Source organism: Vicugna pacos, chromosome 33 (assembly GCF_048564905.1).
Source record: "Vicugna pacos chromosome 33, VicPac4, whole genome shotgun sequence".
Lineage (NCBI taxonomy): Eukaryota > Metazoa > Chordata > Mammalia > Artiodactyla > Camelidae > Vicugna > Vicugna pacos.
Window position 1 is genome coordinate 6,550,269 of NC_133019.1, and position 18,061 is coordinate 6,568,329.

The 18,061-nt window shown below is 53.4% G+C and overlaps 1 protein-coding gene across 12 annotated transcripts in view; it reads right to left on the reverse strand.

Annotated features, from left to right (window-relative positions):
• Positions 1–1,035: 1,035 nt before the first annotated feature.
• The window catches only part of PKNOX2 (PBX/knotted 1 homeobox 2), a 280,687-nt gene continuing 263,661 nt past the window's right edge, over positions 1,036–18,061 (reverse strand). For all 12 annotated transcript variants that reach the window (XM_072953787.1, XM_072953784.1, XM_072953785.1 and 9 more), the window contains 3 exons: positions 5,290–5,366; positions 4,257–4,435; positions 1,036–3,274 (listed from right to left, as the gene is read on the reverse strand). In XM_072953787.1, coding sequence (XP_072809888.1) covers positions 3,048–3,274; positions 4,257–4,435; positions 5,290–5,366 — 483 coding nt within the window. In that variant the 3' untranslated portion in view covers positions 1,036–3,047. The remainder of the gene's footprint in view (positions 3,275–4,256; positions 4,436–5,289; positions 5,367–18,061) is intronic.

Here is an 18,061-nt window from a genome sequence, read left to right on the forward strand (position 1 = left end):
ATGCAGTTCATCCTAGATTCATTCGCACCTGGAATTTTTTTTTTTGACTGCCTATCTTTTAATAGTGTGTTCCTTGGAAAACACTGCTTTGAAAGCCATCTTCCTGGCTCCAGGAGGCGACGTTCTAGGTGTCATCTTCCTGTGGATCTTGAGACTTTTTTCCACTGCCCAGAGGCAGGGCCTCTACTGTGTTTGCAGGACTCTCCGGATGTGACGGGAGGGATGGGCTCTGGGAGGGCGGTGACCCAGGGGGCCACTGTCCAAGCTGCGTGGGGGCCCATTTTGCCTGTGTGACCATACCCTTCCCCATCTTCAGCCTGGCCAGAGGGTGTCCGCAGGTATGTGTAAACTCTCCAGCCTTTGTGAATGTGAATGAGGAACTCCCCGTCCTGCTTCTAAACTGATGCTCTGGACATCCCAGAACAGGGCGCAGATAAGGAAACCTCTAGGCTGAAAGTGACAAAAAGACTGCTTCTCCCTTAGTTAGGGAGATAAGCTGTCTCTAAATTTCTTCTTGCTCCAGGGAATACCGTGCTGAACTCTGGACTTAAAGGGCAGGCCCCTCTCTGGGCGCAGCTGGAATCAACGTGGCAGTCACGACTGCGTCTCCTGCCCAAGTCCTGGGAGCTGAGGTATGGGGCGAGGTGGGCTTGTGAGAGCTGGGGGAGGGGCAGCTTCAGGGGTGAAAACCCTTGGAACCTCGGATTGAGGCAGGAAAAGCAAAGGCTTTGGAGGGAGGTGGAGCGTGGTGGAGAGGGGACCGTGGTCTGAGCTCCCCTGCTATGGGGACAGACTGCCAGGAGAGGGCAGTGCAGAGCTCCCATCTTCTCTCTTTGTCTTCAAGCCAGGCACGTTTGCCACCCCTGGCTGTCTTCCTCCCCAGACAGGTAAACTGAGGACACCCAGAAAGCCCTCTTCCTCGCTCCCTTTCATGGGTGGTCAGGTCAACAAGGGGTATGCTGAGGCCTCCAAATTTTCTTTGGTCCAGGATCCCACTAACCCCAAAGCACAGAAAAACAGAACAGTGCACCAGAATTATGGTAGGTAATAAGGTTTACTGCAAACTTCTCGGCCACATTCAGTACTGGTTTGGTGGATACATCAGAAGAGGTTGCATAACATTAGGCAGGTGGAGGGGGCTGGGAGGAGGATGTGTGGGCACGTGTGTGCAGGTGTGCCTGTGCTGGGGTGGGATGCCTGTCCAACATGATGAGTGGAAGGGTGTGTGTGTGTGTGTGTGTGTGTGTGTGTGTGTGTGTGTGTGTGTCTTAACAAGAAAAATGAACCAGAGCAGGAAATGTATTTTATCCCACTGCACGTTGCAAAGTCTCACGCCAAAAAAGCTAGACTTCCCTCTACCTATGGCATCAAAAGGGAGTAAAAAATGATTGGATCACCCGGATTATAAATAAGATTATTTGTTTCTCAAAAATCCCTATTAAAACATTAAATATCAGCTCTTTTGGGGGAGAAATACATTCATCTCAGGGAGACCTCAGGAAAGCCACCACCATCCTTTTGCTCCACCTCGGAGGGCCCTGAGGGGCCCCTCGAGTTGAGCCTGGTAGCCACTCACATCCTGCCATGACAGCGATGGCCAACGCACAACTGACAAATGAAACTGCAAATCCATTAAATTCAATTCAATGGAAAACACACGTGTGATCAGCCCTGTCATTCACAGCCACAGGGGTGGAGGGGACGGGAGGAGTGGGGTGCCAATCCTGGGGGCCTGAAAGTTGGGGTGGGAGGGTGTGTGTTGGGGCAGACAGTGGGAAGACTCCTCCTCACGGAGCCCCAGTTCCTCCAGTGCGTGTCGGACAGCAAGGCGGGTGGGGTGGGGCACCCCTTGGCTTCGGGGTGCATTTTTCTGGGCCCTCCAGCACACTTTGGATATTGATGGGAAGAGGGATGTAGCACCTTCTCCAGCCCCTGGCTTCCCAGTGGGCTGGATGCTTCTTTCCAATGTTTCTTCTGCCTTCTCTGAAGGATGGAGCGAAGATGAGAGGATGAAGGCTGGTGGAGCCAGCTTGGTAGCAGAGGGATGGCAATGCGGGACTGGAGGGGTGGACAGAATCCAAGATAACCTGGCCCCACCCTCTCTGGAGGCCCACGGAAGGGGTGGAACGTGTGAGGAGCTCCATCTGAGGGCTGCAACGTCTGTGATAAGACACCACTGTCCTGCTGTTACAGGAGCTGAGTTCTGTGACCACCTGGGGATGGCTGTGGTCCCCAAGGTCACCTTGATAAGGCTCCTAGCCCAGGTTCTGCCATCTTCTTGTGTCCTGGAGGCAACCCAGGTGATGGGACTCCTCTTTACCTCCTGTAATTTGAGCCCACCAACTTAGCTTACCATTTATTTCCAGGAGAGAGAGATAAGGTGGTTCTGGCGGCTCCTGTCCCTCTCTCCTAAGTCCACAGTGGCCTTGCCTGGAGACAGGGCCTTGGAGGAGTGAGTGGAGCCCTACGGAATCCAAGTCCCGATCTGATCTGCAAGATGTGGTGCCTCTCACCCTCCCCCACCCCCAGCCATTGGTTATGCATTTAGACTCCCTCCTGCCCTTGAATGTCTCTCAAAGGAGATGAGAAACCTTCTGAAGGTGGAAGCCAGACCCCCTTTGCCTCTCCCTTTCCTCCTAACTCTGTCCCCTGGCAAAGGCTCACTCTGTGAACAGCGCTGATCCCACCTCGCAGTGCAGGGCTTGTAAACAACTCAAGTCCGTCAGTAGGGGGCCGTGGGTGCCATCTGTCCTCAGGGATTCGGTGAGTCCAGATCTCACTCCTGCCTCTCCATTGAGGCTGCTCGACTGGCCCCATCAAACGGCGTCCTCTGCAGTTCTAGGGAGGTGGGGCCGGGGCACTCGCTGAAGCCTGGTGGTCGGGAAGGAGCAGGTGTTTCCTCTGCATTTCTTCCAGCTACTGATTTTGGGAAGCTAGGGCCCAACTTCCTTGGGGCGGCCTGCCCGTGTCCCCTTCCCCCCCACCCTGAAGCCCTCCTGACGACACTCCTCTGCTGCACGGCGCTCAGTGCCATCTGGGCTGCCCGACTACTCCAGGGAGTCACTGTGTTCCAAGCCCAGGTCGCTGACATTCGTTGTCTGTAGTTCATCGGCCTCCTCCTCCAGCTCCTCCTCCTCCTCCTCCTCCATCTCATCCTCATCCTCTTCTTCTGTCCCGTCCAATGAGTCATCGTGTGCGGCCATCATAGCCTGCTGCATGGCCATGGTGGCATTGTCTGAGGACAGGGACTGCAGGTTGTCCAAGTTGATGGAACCTACATGAGGGAAGGTGGCAAGGGTCAGGCCCAGGAAACCCAGTGCTGGACCGAGTTGGGTGGGGTGGTGAGGTCCTAAGCTGGACAGTTCCTTGGTAGGAAGTCTCCCATCCTTTCAACTGTCAGCCACTCCTCGCCCCTTCCCAAGCAAAGCACTCCTGGGTACATTTCCTGAGTATCTTCTGTGCAAGTACATCACTGTTGACTTTCAAAGAATTCTTTAAATAGGTATTATCGTCCCCATTCTAAAGAGGAGGAACCAGACTCAGACAGTTGAGTCACTAGCGCAGGGTGGCACAGGCAGGCATGGTACAGCCGGGATTCTCTCCGTGGCTGGTCTAGCTTAAAATTGTTGATTTCTACTATACCTCATAAGACATTGCCCACCGCACAGGAACTGGTACACAACCACATACACGCACGTAGACACGTGTACACCTCCACTCCTCTTCCCACACAGAGCAAGCTTCACATGCCAGGCTATAAAATGTCTGGCTCATTGAATTATTCATTGTGCACCAGGCGACTGGCAATTAGAAAAGTGTATACAGAGGGTGTGATGGAGAAGCTAGAAAACAAAGCTCTTCGTGGCCTCTGTTCACAAGCCAGCTGCCTGCCTCGGTATTTATAGATGACCCGGGCTCTTAGGGAACTGTGCAAGCACTGACTGGCGCTAAGGGACTCAGGGTGGGTGTGGGAGTGAGGAGAGGGGCTCTGCTGAGTAGCCATCGACTCAGATGACCACCCACTGGCTCCCACTCGTCTCTGTGAACTTGCTTTGGGCTTGTTAAAATAAATGCAAACCCCCCCCCTTTCTTTCCGGCTCACATACAGCCCTGGCTGGGGACCAGGTAGGGATAACCATTGTGCCAGAGCTGCCACTGCCACTCTGGGGAGCTGATGTCCAGCCTCTGACTCCGTGCCCAGCCTGTCCCCAAGGAGCGGCGGGAGCCCCACCCAACCAGGCCCCTGTAGTTCTCACCGTCGGGGTTTGTCCCCGGGGCACCGCCCTGCTGCTGCAGCACCCCTGCAGCGATGGAGTTGGGCCAGAATCTTTGGGTGGGTCGGTGCTGCGACTTGATTTTCTTAGCTTTCGGGGCAGGGTCTGGGTTGCTGGCATCAAGCATGGGCTGTAGGATGCGCCTCCGGGCATTGATGAACCTGCCGGGGTAAAGATGGAGACGGGTCAGTAGCAACCAGGGGTGGGGGCAGGGCCGTGTGCACAGGTGTGTGCAGGTGTGTGCAGAGAGCGCTAAACTGCTTCTGGACTCAGCAGCTGGTCCTTGTACAGAACAGACTGGGGTCTGGTCTAGGGCGTGAAAGTTTACAGCTGGACGAGCCCTGGGCACCGAGGAGCTTGTGAAATCATCAGGGGCTTGGTGCCCACAGACCAGCGTGGGACAAATGTGTGCAGGGGGGCAAGAATCTCTGCTCTGCACCTGTCAGGACTGAACAGAGGAAGAAAGAATCCCCTTAGTCAAAGGCACTAACCTCTGACCTCTCTGCAGAGGGCAACGCTTCCGTTCCCATCCAGCCAGACCTTGCTCTCAGATTTCTGTGACCGCCCAGCCAGGCACAGAGAAGGGAGCTCGCAGATCCCTGTGGGGTCAGAACTGCCGACTCCTCCCCCTCCTTCCCACACCCAACTTTGCAGAATATTTTAGATTGAGTTCCATTCACATGAGTCGTGGGTAGACCAGATGACCACGGGTGGCCCTTTGGGTCCTGGGATGCAGGCAGGCATTTCTGTGCGCCTGTAGTACAAGCAGTGCTGGGTTTTCTACTCAGGAGGAAGCTCCCAGTGCTGTTCTTGACACAGTTTCCCAGCAGAGGGCGCCACGAAGCTGCAGATGAAGCTACAGGCGCTGGTGTTGAGTCAGGATTTCTGCTTGTAGCCCAGAGGGGAGGGCTCGCTAGGCAGGACTGGGCATGCTAGCCTCTTTGCCCTGCTCTGCATTCCCATGGCCAGCAAGTGGCCCCTGGTCTGAGCCTCTGGGCCGGGGATGCTAACTCACCAGTTGTTCACTTGTAGGAGGGTGAGGTTTGTCTGGGCTGCAATCTGCCTCTTCTCATCCTCCGTGGGGTAGGGGTGCTGAAAGGAGAGGTGAAGGGCAAGTGAGGGGTGGGCACGAGGGAGCCTGGTCCCCCTGCAGACCGTGCCCACGACACAGGCTCTCTCCCGGGCCAGGCAGCTCCAGTGGTTTGGAAGCCCAAACAGGGGAAAGTGTAATGTTTGTTTCTAGAAAGAATGGGCCCAGGGTTTGGAGGGAGGCTTCTCTGTGCTTGTGGGGGGCCACCCCACCCTCAGCCTAGCCCCCTGTGATGGGGGACCAAATGGTTTCTCAAGAGATGGTACAAAGCACTTCCACATCCTCACTTGGTCCTCACAGCCTCCCCCAAGCAGGCAGGTCAGGCAGCATTAGCGTTAGGATTTACAACAGCCTCAAAAGCCCACAGGACTATCGGAAGGTGGTAAATGGGGTGAATGAATGCATTTAATTTAAACTAACTGACATTTACTGAGAATCTACTATGTGTCCAGATTTACGCAGGCACCCTAGGAGATAAATACAATGATAACCACTGCTTGAGTATAATACCTTATAGCCTGTGAAATGCTTTCATGCACTTAATTTCACTTAATAAAGCGTGTCACTACAACTCTGTAGAGGCGGGGGAGGTACTGTTGTCCCCAGCTTTACAGATGAAGACACTGAATGACTATTTCCACTGTGCTCCGGATGGTGGCATCAGCTTGGAAGACAGGTCTTCCCCGCATCACTCCATGATGTCACTTTGTGAGCAGTCAGCATCGTTGAGGGGGGTGGTGAGTGAGGAAGTGGGGCGGGGTCTTCCGTCCCTGCACTGATGATATGTTTTTCAATCTCTTAGATTGTGCCTCATGAGGACAGAGACCAGGTCTTACTAATTCATCTTATTTACACATCCCCAGTGCCCTCCACGTGTAAATGATATGGAAGTGACTGCTGAGTGAAAGAAAGTAGAAACAAAGCAGTGGCAGCTGTGGTTTGGGTCCTGCGCACCAGAAAAGCTCAGAAGGAGAAACAGGTGTTGGCCAGAACATTGGGAAGGCTGAACAGGTCCCATTAAAGACCAGGAAAGTTTTGGGTGGCAGTGGATCCCACTGGGTGGTGAGTCCCATGATGACTGGGTCTCTGTGTCTTTGTGTCTTTCTCAGGCTTCTGCACAACACCTGGCACCCAGTAGGCTTGCAATAGAGGTGTGATGAGTGGCTGAATGGGTCAGAGCTTTGCCCTGGCAGCTAGGGGAGATCTGGGGTGCTTAGGGTAGAGGGCCAAGCTATCCTCAGGCTAGAATCATCCCTTTTAATTGAGATGGTATGAGACAGTGGTGTTTGGGTTTCCCAAAGTCCCAAGGACCGAAGCTCAAATTCTGGCTCTATCATGACGAGCTATGAGAGCTCAGGCACGTCACTGAACCCTACATCACAAAGCCATCTAATGATTAAATGAAATTTTCCTTGTAAAGTGCCCAATGAGAGCCGGTTTTCATACTATTATTGGATGGTGCCAGCAAGGTGTTTAAAGCTCTCTAAGGAATGAGCTTGAGATCAACAGCCTCGGTAGAACTCTCATTATCTGTGACAAAGGAAAGCAACCTCTTCAGTGGCCTCAGAGTCCCTTGACTGAAGCAATCAGGACCGTGTGTTGTTTTAATTCACACCTCTGACCCGACTGCCATGCCAGGGCAGCTGGGACGTGTGATCCACAGAATATTAAGATTCTAACAAGAAGGAAAGCACATCAGTGTCATAGGAGCCAATTTCATCCTAACTGTGGAGGAGCAGAGGGAGGCTGGAGGAGAGGCCCCCAGGGGCAGAGGAGGAGGGGCTTTGGAGCCTCCTGGGGAGGGGTGGTGGCCAGGCCCTCCTCCCTTGCTCCATGGAGTTCCAATCTCTGGCCATGATAAGGGGCTGAGCAGCCTCCTTGTCCGGGGCCAGCTAGTCTGAGAACGCATTGAAAATACAGTCTCGGGGGAGAGGTTATAGCTCAAATGATAGAGTGCCTGCTTAGCATGCATGAGGTCCTGTGTTCAATCCCCAGCACCTCCATTAAATAAATAAAGAAATAATAAACCTAATTACCTACCCCTCAAAAAAAAAAAAAAGAAAGAAAAAGAAAGTACGGCCACGTCTTGGCCTTCCCGGGACCCACGAGGCCCTTCACGCCATTGCACATGCTCTTCCCTCTGCTGGATGCTCCTTCTCCCGCTTTCCCACTGCCTGTTTATGAGCTTCTGCAAAGGCCTATCACAGATCAAATCCTCTGTAAGGCCTTTCCCAGCTTCCTGGGGCAAAGCGAGTCACAGCTGCATTTGAGCAATTGCCTTTAGCCCAGTCTATGATGATGTCTCCCCATCTCCTGGGAGCTGCTCTCAAGCAGGGACCCAGTCTTGTTAGACATCATATCTCCAGTGTCCAGACCAATAGCACGCAGCGTAGATATTCAGCTTGTGTATGAAAGGATGAGAGAGCCAGCACAAGAAGACTGGCTCGTTTCCTGAGCAGAACAAGGCTGGCTTTGCCAACCATGCCAGTTCATCACCCTACAAATGCTCGGAAGCTGCTACACCCCAGGTGCCGGCAAGTGAAGACACCCGGCTGACAGCTTAGAGGGAAACACTACAGACAAAGGGAAAACCCTCTATTAAGTAGTGTGCAACGGCGGGGGGAGGGCATGGCTCAGTGGTAGAGTTCGTGCCTAGCATGCGTGAGGTCCTAATCCTGGTACCCCCATTAAATAAGTAAATAAACCTAATTACCCCCTCCCCCAACAAACAAAAAGAATAAAAACAAAGAAGTAGTGTGTAAGTTCCCTTTGGGTGGTAAGAGAAGGGTGGGGCTGGACTGGTCAGGGGATACTTCCCCGGAGAGGTGGGACTTCATTTGGACTTTGGAGATGGCCAAGCCATCCTAGTAAAGGAGAGGCTGGCATTCCAGGCTGGAGCCTTGAACTAGGACTTATATTCCAAGACAGTCAGATGCAAATCTCTTCCAACATTAAAGACCTCCAGAGAAGGAAGCCCTTCAGCCTCCCCCAGATGATGTCTGCTGTGTGTAAGGAGGCTTCTGGTGGGCCTCCGTTCTGAGTGAAGCTCATAAATCCAAAGACTAACCACCTTATATTCAATGCGGAGGGAGCAGAGGCAGTGTCACGGCCGGTTGTCCCCTTACGGATGAGGATACAAACCCCTTATCCTCCTGAGGTGCGAGTCCCACCACCCACCCGTCCTGGGACCAGTATCTCAGGAGGCACGTGGTGGGGGCCATGGGGTGAGCGGCAGCATTTGGCCCAGCTTTGGGGACAGGTGTGTCAGTCAGAACATTCCTGGCACCACATCTGAGTGCTCATGGGAGCAGTCCAGCTTGTACACGCCTCTGACCAGATGATTCCTGAGGACAGAATCAAAATAGGCCTGGCCTCTGGACAGCCCTTGGTTAGGTAAGGGCTACTTTTATCCCAGCTGGAAAGGCTCAGGGCCAAGGACAGGGAGAGGGACCCAGTGAGAGCGCGGTCAGCCATCGAGCCATGGTAGCCGCCTTCTGATCACTATTTGGAGGAAGCCTCCAGAGTCGGGAGGGAGGGGACAGACAGCAGCCCTCTAGAGGAGACAGAACTGACCAGAAAATTAGGGAGCCTCGCACGGCTAGGCAGTGCTGCCTGCTGCTTCAGAGCATGGCCTTTAGAGAAGTCCTGCACCCACCACTTAGCCAGTGTGCGACCTTGGCAATTTATTGTTCTATGCCTTCCATCCTTAGTTTCCTCAGCTTAAAACGGAAGTAACGAGAGGGTGCCTACTCCTTGGGCTTTGCGGATGATCGGATGAGATACTGCAGACAGAGCACGGGTGCTCCCCTGACTCACTCTGCACAATGGAGTGACGCCCCCAGACACTGTGTCGTTAACATTCAGGCTCCAGGGAAGGGAATCACAGTGTTTATACTGAGTAGGCATTTTGTGGCACCACAGTTACCATCAGGAAGCAACTGACTTCTAACCCAACTCTTTCCCTGATGCCTCCCGTTTGGCCCCATAACTCAAGTCTCATTTGGGCTAAACTGAAGCTGACGGCATCTTTCAGTTTGAAGAGTGGGTTCCTGGGTCCCGGGTCTGAAAGCAGCTTAGCCAGGCTTGTTCGTAAGCCCCTGGCCACATCTTCCACTCAGAGCCCACCTGGAGATGATCCGCCCCCTCCTAGCCTGTGCGGACAAGCAGGAGGCCGGCCAGGTGCCCGGGGGACACAGCCCGTGGGGACCAGCAGCCTGCAGGTGTGAGTCAGCCCCGTGCTGCCGCAGGAGCAGGGCTGGGAGCCGCTCTCCTGTCCCACTTTCTCGCCGTGACCGGCACCGCCTGGGGCTCAACCATACCCTCCTCCTCACTCCTGGCCAGCTTGGGCAGGAGCCACAGCCTGTGAGCCTGGCGCTGCTCTAGGGGGGGCCAGAGACCAGCCAGAGGGAGGCAGGCAGCCAGGATGGTGAGGGGCCCCGGAACAACCACATGTCATCACATCTAAGATGCCATCCATGGCAGGACACACCCCAACTTCAGAAAGCCTAACTGGGAAGAGACATTTCTTCTGGAAGAACGTAAAATACTTCATTTTAGAACGGAGAGGAGCGCAGAGGTCACCCAGGGAACCGCCCTCCCCTGCCGTGCTGCCCTCGCTCAGACGCCCCACTCCCCCGTCTCGCTCTCTTCCACATCCCTCCCCACTTACAACTGGGTACACATGGAAGAGCGCACGGAGCTAAGGGGCACAGCTTCGTGTATTATCACAAGCACCCATGTGACCACCATAGAATCCTACCGGCACCTCAGAAGGTCCTTTTCTACCCCAGAGATATCCTCCCCCAAGATAACCTGATGTTTATGGTAATGATGTGTTTGCTTCTCTTTATAGTTTTACTGTGTTACGTTCTTAACCGTTATGGTTTAGTTTTGCCTGGTTTGGGGACTCTGTAAGTGGAATCTTACAGCATGTAGTTCACTGCACAGCCAGCTGTGAGACCCGTCTATGGTGGCTCTGTGTGACGACCACATTCACGTAAACTGCTGTATAGTTTTTCATTGTAAAAACCTACTGCCCTCTATTTGTCACCCTCCTGCAATTACAAAACTGCTCTCCCTCCCTCTGGCTTCTGTTTTCAATCTGTCCTTCTCACTGCCGCAAGATTGGTCCTTCTTAACCTGCCCCCAACCCTCTCATCCCACCTGGACGTCCCTCCGAGGAGCTCTGAGTGCTCCCTTCCCCAGGATTCCACGCACTGCAAGGATGATCGCTTGTCTGTCACTCCAACCAGACAGCTGCGAGCTTTCGAGAAGAGGGTCCACACCTTTCTTTTCACTCCCACCTCATCAGCGCTGAGGAATTGCCTGGCACGTGCCACGTGTTTAATATGTCTGTTGAATGAAGGATTGCAATAACCTAGGGGGTAACTGACATTTGTCACCCTTCCCTTTCTGTGTGTGGGGTATGAGGATGGTTAGGAGAGGGTGGAGCGGGGGCGCAGCGTCAGCGATTCAGACTCCCCAGGAATTCTAGCTGGAATCAGGCCACCCTGCTTATTAATAGTGCTGGGCCTGCAATTGATTGTTTCAAGCATACTTGTGTGGGGAGGAGGAGGGGGTCCTTCAGAGTCCATCAAACATACTGGCCACTTCTCTAGAGGGGCCTCGGAGGCAGCACTGTGAGAAGCAGGCAAGAGCAGGGACTCTAGAATCAGACTGCCTGGCTTTGGATCCTGGTCTCTCACCAGCTCGAGACCCTGGGGCCGTACTCAGTTTCCCCTTTTGTAAAATGGGGAAGTAACTCCATCTGTCTCAAGGCTCTTTAAGAAGAATTAAATGAGTTAACATTTACAGGTGCTCAGAACAGTGCCTGGCACACTCCACGAGTGTTTGTTAAATGCTCAGCAACATAAAATAAACCTGCTGCTCAGCGCACGTGGCTCCCTCTCCGTGAAACTCACAGGTTGCTTTCCTGATGGCAAGACCCCCAGCTGCCCCTCATGCTCATGGATAAACGTGCTCCTCTTTTCAAATGGTTTTTATTTCTCAGATGCTGGGACTGCGCCAGCCCCTGTGCACATGTGAGGGGGGCGTTTCCTCTGGGTCTCCGGCTTCTTGGGGGACGCTGAATCTCCCCTAGTGTTGACTCCTGCTGAGGGGAGAGGACCCCTGGTGTCGACACCTTTCAGGTGGAATCTTTGGGAGCTGCAGGCTCCCTTGAGTGTCCTGGGCTCAGTGCAAGCCAGGGGTCTCCCACACCCCTCTCTTCTCAGCTCAGCTCCCTCAGCCCTGTGGCTGACTGGCCTTTGTCCACAAGGTTGGGTCTTCCACGGAGACCACTGATCTTGCCTCCTTCCCTGGGCCCTGCTGATGCTGGAGTGGCCAGTGGGGCACACACGCTGGGACTGCGGCTGCCCCAGGGCACCTCTCCAGCAAGCTCCATCCTTCCTGGGGAGTAGGAGGGCAGCTTTGGGTGGGGGTCTGTCTCCCTACATCCCTATGGCAAAGGGTTGGTGGGAGAAAATGGTCATGCCACAGGCAGGAATCCGAGCCCTTGTGTTTCTTTGGCATAAAAAGATGGACACAGCCAAGAACTGAGCTGGCCTGACTTTGGCCTCCTGGTGTGCTTTCTACCAAAGCTCAAAGGTACAGACACCTGAGCTGCATGGGAGGGAAGACAGCCGTGGCCGTGAAAAGGGGCCACATGGTTCCCCAGGCTCCAAGGGTGAGAGGAAAGGGAGGAACAGATTTCACACTCACAGGAAGGAAGGGGTCAGTCCCTTCGGTCAGCAAGGATCACAGGCCAGACAGGAGCACTGATGATCAGTCCAGAGTTCACTCTCACCCAAATGGCTCTTCCTTCTCTTCCTACCCAGTCCTAGATCCCAGCCATCCTTCTAGGCCCAGCCCAAATCTCAGCTCCTCCGCCATAGACTGTTACAGCATCTCAGCGTTACAGAGGTCCCTGAGGCCAGCCTCTCCCACAGGGCAGTGCTTTCAGGATTGCACCCAGATAAGCTACCGGCGTGCAGAGACAGTGCCATCCTCGGCCCCAGGGCTGGCTTGGCGGGGCCTGGGGCAGCGGCAGTCCCCTGGCTGGTCTCCAGCTGCCAGTAACCCAGCTGGTTTACTCTCATTTTCTCTGGGTGCCGCCCTGAAAAGGGCGGGCAGCTGGCTCTGTGGGGCCACTGTCCCTCAGCGAGGCAGCCCTCTGCTCTGATCACTGGGAAGGTCTGAATCTGTCCCCTGATCGTCCAGCCAGAGCGCGAAGCCTATCTGCTAGGGTCCCACGGGGGTCTGCCACTCTGCCGCCCACCTCACAACAGCTTCTCGGAAGCTGACGGGCTTTTGCCTCACGGAACACTGCGGTGTGCAGAGTACTCGACCTGTGTTCTCACTGCATTCTCAAGGCACCTTGGAAGTAGATGTCATTATTCCCATTTTCCACATCAGGAAACTGAGCCCAGAGGGGTTAAAAACACCCCCTGTATCTTTAACCCTATCCACTCCACCTCTGCACTAGACCATCTGTCAGGCCCTGTGCTTTTTGACACATCAGTGGTCATCGCCATAGGTCGGTATGATAAGCTCCACTTTACGAAGACAAAATTGACATCAGGGAAGTTAATTGACCCCTTCAAGTGAAAAATGGAGCAAGGCACACTAAGAAGGTTTGTTGAGTGGTTAAAAGCAACACCAAGGCGCAGAGGCAGCCAACTGGATTTCACCTCCACGTGCCCTCCTTGGCTGGGAGCCTGTGTGCAGGGCACACACTGTACCTGGGGGAGCAGCAGAGCAGTCCTGTTTCTCCCAGCAGGGATGAGCCAGGTCAGCATGTGAGTCTCTAGGCCTGCGGGCGAGGATAGCTGGGAGTCTGACAAAGAGCCTCTAAGATAAGGGTGGGCTCAGAATCACGTGAAGGACACGGAGGTTCACAGCAGCATCACTCAAAGCCAAAAAATTGAAACAACCCAAATAGCCATCAACTGATGGCTGGATAAACAAAATGTGGCCTGCCTGTACCATGGAACATCGTTCAGTCACACACAGGGGTGAAGCGCTGATATGGACTACAATATGGACGAACCTTGAAAACATCACGCTGAGGGAAAGAAGCCAGTCACAAAAGATCCCATACCATACAATTCCACTCATGTCAAATATCCAAAATAGGCAAACCCTGCTGAGACGGAAAGTAGATCGCTGGTTTCTAGGGGCAGGGGGATGACGGCTAATGGGCACAGGGGTGATGAAAGTATACTGGAGTTAGTAGTGATGATTGCATGACTTTGTAAATACACTAAAACCCTCTGAAATGTCCGGTTACTAAAAGTGCATATTATGATATGTCAATTATATTTCAATACCAAAAAACCACACAGAGAAGGCCCCTGGTGTTTTTGTGCACTCAGCCTTTGTGACCACGGTCAAGTTTATGCGAGCCAGGCCCTCAGCTCTGTGTGGTGGGTGGAAGCGCAGTCACCTCGAAGTCGAGGTGGGGGTGGGATGGCGGCACAGAGGACAACCGTGACCCTGGCTGGACTTTGCGTGGGAGCCGAGAGATGCTGTGGTTTCTTGGGTCAATGCAGAAGCAGTACACTGACTGGGGATGAAATTAGTCTCGAATCAAACAGACCTGAGTTCAAATCGTGTGGGACCTTGGGGAAGGAGTTACTTTCTTTGAGCTCAGTTTTCTTATGGGTAAAATGAGGGTAATAATAATACCACCGCCTAGGCTGGCTGGGCGGATGAAGCAAGATGACGATGATGCGGGAAGATGAGACAGGATGCTTGGCCAGCATCCAGCGCCCTGCGTGGCTAATGGAGGAGGGGCTCCTTTGATGGGTGGTGGGGCCACTGAGGCTTGGTGTCCCCTCTTGGATCTCCTCCCACACACAGAAAATACTCCGGAAAGTTGCTCGTGTGCTTGGGTGGCAGAAGCACACAGAACACTGATATTTTTGATGGAAAGGAGCAGAATTGCCCAGGCAGGACAGGGGGAGACTGGGATCTGGAGCGGAGGGGATGAGGGCAGAGCCGGGGCAGGGGGAAGAAGCACCATCCCCTCCTCCACAGAGAGGACTCTCTGCCAAGGTTTCTCGCCCGGTCTGGGTTTGCTGTGAAATGATTGCTTCCAGCAGGGGTTTAGCTGCTTTCAGCCAAAATGCAACATCAAGAAAATCTCAATGGATTCTGCAGGGACCCAGAAGCAAGGAACTAACGGATGAAACCAGCCCAATCTCACCGCAGCCTAACGGCAAAAAGGCTCTGGGGTTTAACCTCCGTCTCGGGAGCAGGCTGTCATCTGAATATATTTCCGTAGCTGTTAATGCTGCAGAACAGTAGAAATGACAAGAAGCCTCAGACACACGACAAAAGGAATCAAGGAATACTAACTTCCGCCTGAGGGAAAGACGGCAGGAAACGCCAGCATTTACAGTGGGAGTTCCAATAACCAATCGCTATTAAGCATGTCTTCAGATTATACGACGCTCTCCCTTTCTTCTGCCAACACTTAGAACTGCTGTCCACATTGTCCTGAAGGCTTAAGACGAATAGGTTACTTTGTAGAATGTTCATTAGCCAACGTATCTGCTGATCAGGAAGTCAGCAGTGTTTGTACTCAGAATCGTTTACGCCAGTTACACGTGTTACTGTCACCATGTAATTGAATTAACCATTCTGTAAACCAATGAAACATGAGCGCAAAGAGTTATTGTTGCTAAGGAAACTAAGTGGCATGCTTTGGAAAGACTCCAGCTCAAATGTGCTTAAAAGTTAGGATCAGGTGAGACAAGTGTAAGAGACTGGGAAACAATAAAAAGCTAGAAAGATCCTGCAGCCACATTACTTCCCAAACACCCACGTTCTTGCTCCATTTTAAATAAAGATGAAACGTATAGATGTTATAGTATAGGAGAGGTTTGTGCAAGTAAAATGACAAGCGTTAGTCAGAAAACGACCTTGGCCTTCTAGCACAACATTAGCAGATAAATATATTATGTGTGCCTTTTAAATAAAAATAAAATACATTTTTTAATGATTGTTCCTTTCTTCAACTGACTTTTCCAATTAACTAGTCAACAAATTAGTTGTCCCCTCTGCACTGGGTATAAGAACATCTGCTGTATATTGAGATCAGCCCTTTTTCATTACCCTTTCCACTCTTTTCTTCCTAAAACTGATGAGCTGCTACGTGTGTGATCCAGTGTTACCACAGAATTGTATTTCCCCAAGCACTACAGTCTTAGAGTTGCTCCTCAAAGCATCAGTGCAAACAAGAGTGACTCAGAGAGATCAAATGCTTGGGGAAAGCCTCACGCCCTCTCCTGCACACTCACAGCGCCCCCTAGGACACTAAGGGTAAAGAAATAAGCTAAACTGTGTCTAACCCAGATTTTCCCAAATTTATTTCACCACAGAATCCTTTCTTGGGAGCAACACTTATAACATCCTGTAAAGGGACGCACTTTGGGAATCAATGCTTAGGGCCACTGAAGAGGTATCACGTGTGATCCTTTTTCTTGCGCAATTCACAGCTGAGTCAGAGCTACCAAACACGTAGGTCTGACACACCCAGATACACACACAGCAGGTGAGTGACAGTATTAGTCAATATATCCTTAGGGTCAAATGATGATAAAAATCAGGAGGTGTTAATAGATCAGCCATCTACCTCTAAATAATCTTCACAAATGTTGAGCCTTAGCCTCAAAAACTGGCTCTTGGTCCACTGTTCTAGAAAGTTCAAAAGGAACTCACAAATTTTTAAGTGCAATTGTGTATCAGGCTTGACTCTTCATATACATTATCTTATTTAATGTTCACAACCAGAGGAAATGGATATTACCTCCTTTTTCAAAGAACCAGAATTAGAGTGATTGCCCAGCCAGTGCAAAGACCTCAGTTCACACCCTGGCTGCCTGGTTTCAAAATCTGTCTTCCTTCCACTGTGTCCTGTTACTTAGAGCCTTTACAGCTTCTGTCCTGAGCTGGGCTCGGTTGGGGCGGGGGTGTGCCCACCTGTATCCGGGGAGCCAGCCCTGGTCTACAGAGGACAGCTGTGTTACGCTCAGTCCCTAGGGCCTGGACTTCCCCTGCTCCCCTTCCTCCCCCTCTTCCAGGAGTTCTGAGTTCTGACTTGGAAGGCCTATTGGGAGGGGCTGGCAAAAACCTTGGCTTGCTGTTCACAAGTCCCCTGCATCCTTCCAGGTCCCTCCTGCAGAGCTAACCTGGGTCTCTTTCCCCTCTGCTTGGTGTCAGCTGCTACCCATCTTCCCCACCTCTTCCTTCCTTGCCCTCCCACGCCCGGCTGCAGGTGGCCATGGAGGGGGAGACAAAGACCCTGGGTCCTAGACGGGGCTCACCAGGAAGTGGGCCAGAGGGCAGGGCGTGAGCTGAGGTCCGAGGTCAGAGGGGAGGCACAGCCCGGGAGGCTGGTAGTGAGACTCTCCTGCTCAGGCCGGAGACGTAACTCGCGGGTGAGTTGTAATCGGGGAGCGGGAGGTGCTGAGGTGGCGGGAGTCAGTGAGCCCGGAACACGGGGCTCCTGGCGGGGGACTGGTCTTGCAGCCCGGCCTCCCTCCTCCACCTGCCTTCTCTCCCCTCAGAGGTGAGGCTGTAGGTCCTAACATGCCTGGGGGTGGGAGTGGGCAGAGGAAGCGAAGGGAAGTAACATTTATGAAGACATGTGCGGTGTGGCAGGGCCTTCACACTTATTTCATGGCTTCCTCGGCATTTTCACAAGAGGTGAGTGTGGCCAGATCACAGAGTAAGAGGCAACGCCTAGATCTGAACCCAGGTTTGGCAGCCTGAAAAGCCCACGAGCTTCCCACCATCCGCACGGCCCTGCAGGGACACCTCATCACACCACCACGCACAAGCCCCACCAGATCCCTGGCTGGCGGTGGGAGGTAGCTTGGCTGACCCCAACTTGGATGTGACAAGTCAGAACACGGAGACGGAGCCTGCCCTGGGGAGGCCCTCTTCCGGGGGGTGGGGGTGGGGGTGGGGCTGGGAGCCTAGCACGGACGCTGGGCTCTCGGGGCCACCAGGTCCCTCCGAGCCCTCTGGCTCTCCGACAGCATGAAAGAGAGAACAGGCGGGCCACCTGGGCACCCCCACCACGAGCTCCAGATACTAAATCAGAGCAAGAGGCGGAGGCTGCGCCTGGCCCTGGCTCCCTGGCTCTGTCACCGGGCTGCGGGAGAGACTCCAACCCTCTCTCTGCACCTTAACCCTCAGCCTTCCAGTCCCTTCTCTCCCAATTTGGTTATTGTTTGTTCCTGAGGTGGTGCTTTCAAAATGTGCTTCCTCAGCAAAGTGCTGGGATGGCCCCAAGTCCTCCCGCCCCAGGGATGGGGTGTGGATACTGGTGGGAGATGCAGAGCTCTGGCTCCGCGTCCAGCACCTGGCTGTCCACTGGGTGGGCCGGACCCCCGCTTCCAGGCCAGAGATCCTAAGATTCCCAAATCTGAGCGCTGCCCGGGTCTAGGCTCTGTGGCTTCTGGAGGCACTCCCATTTCAAATGAAGGGCTGATGATGGACTGATTGATTAATTAGTTCCCATGGTCCACTGGACTTCTCTCCCTCTCTTTGAAGACAGAGTTCCCCCAGCTCCTGGTTCTTCTCCACACTTTGCAGGTGAACATGTCCACGGCCCCCGGCTTGGCACTCGTCTTCTGTCTGTGTGCCTGCTACTGCCAGACCAAGAGCTTGCAGACCACTGGGAGCCCTC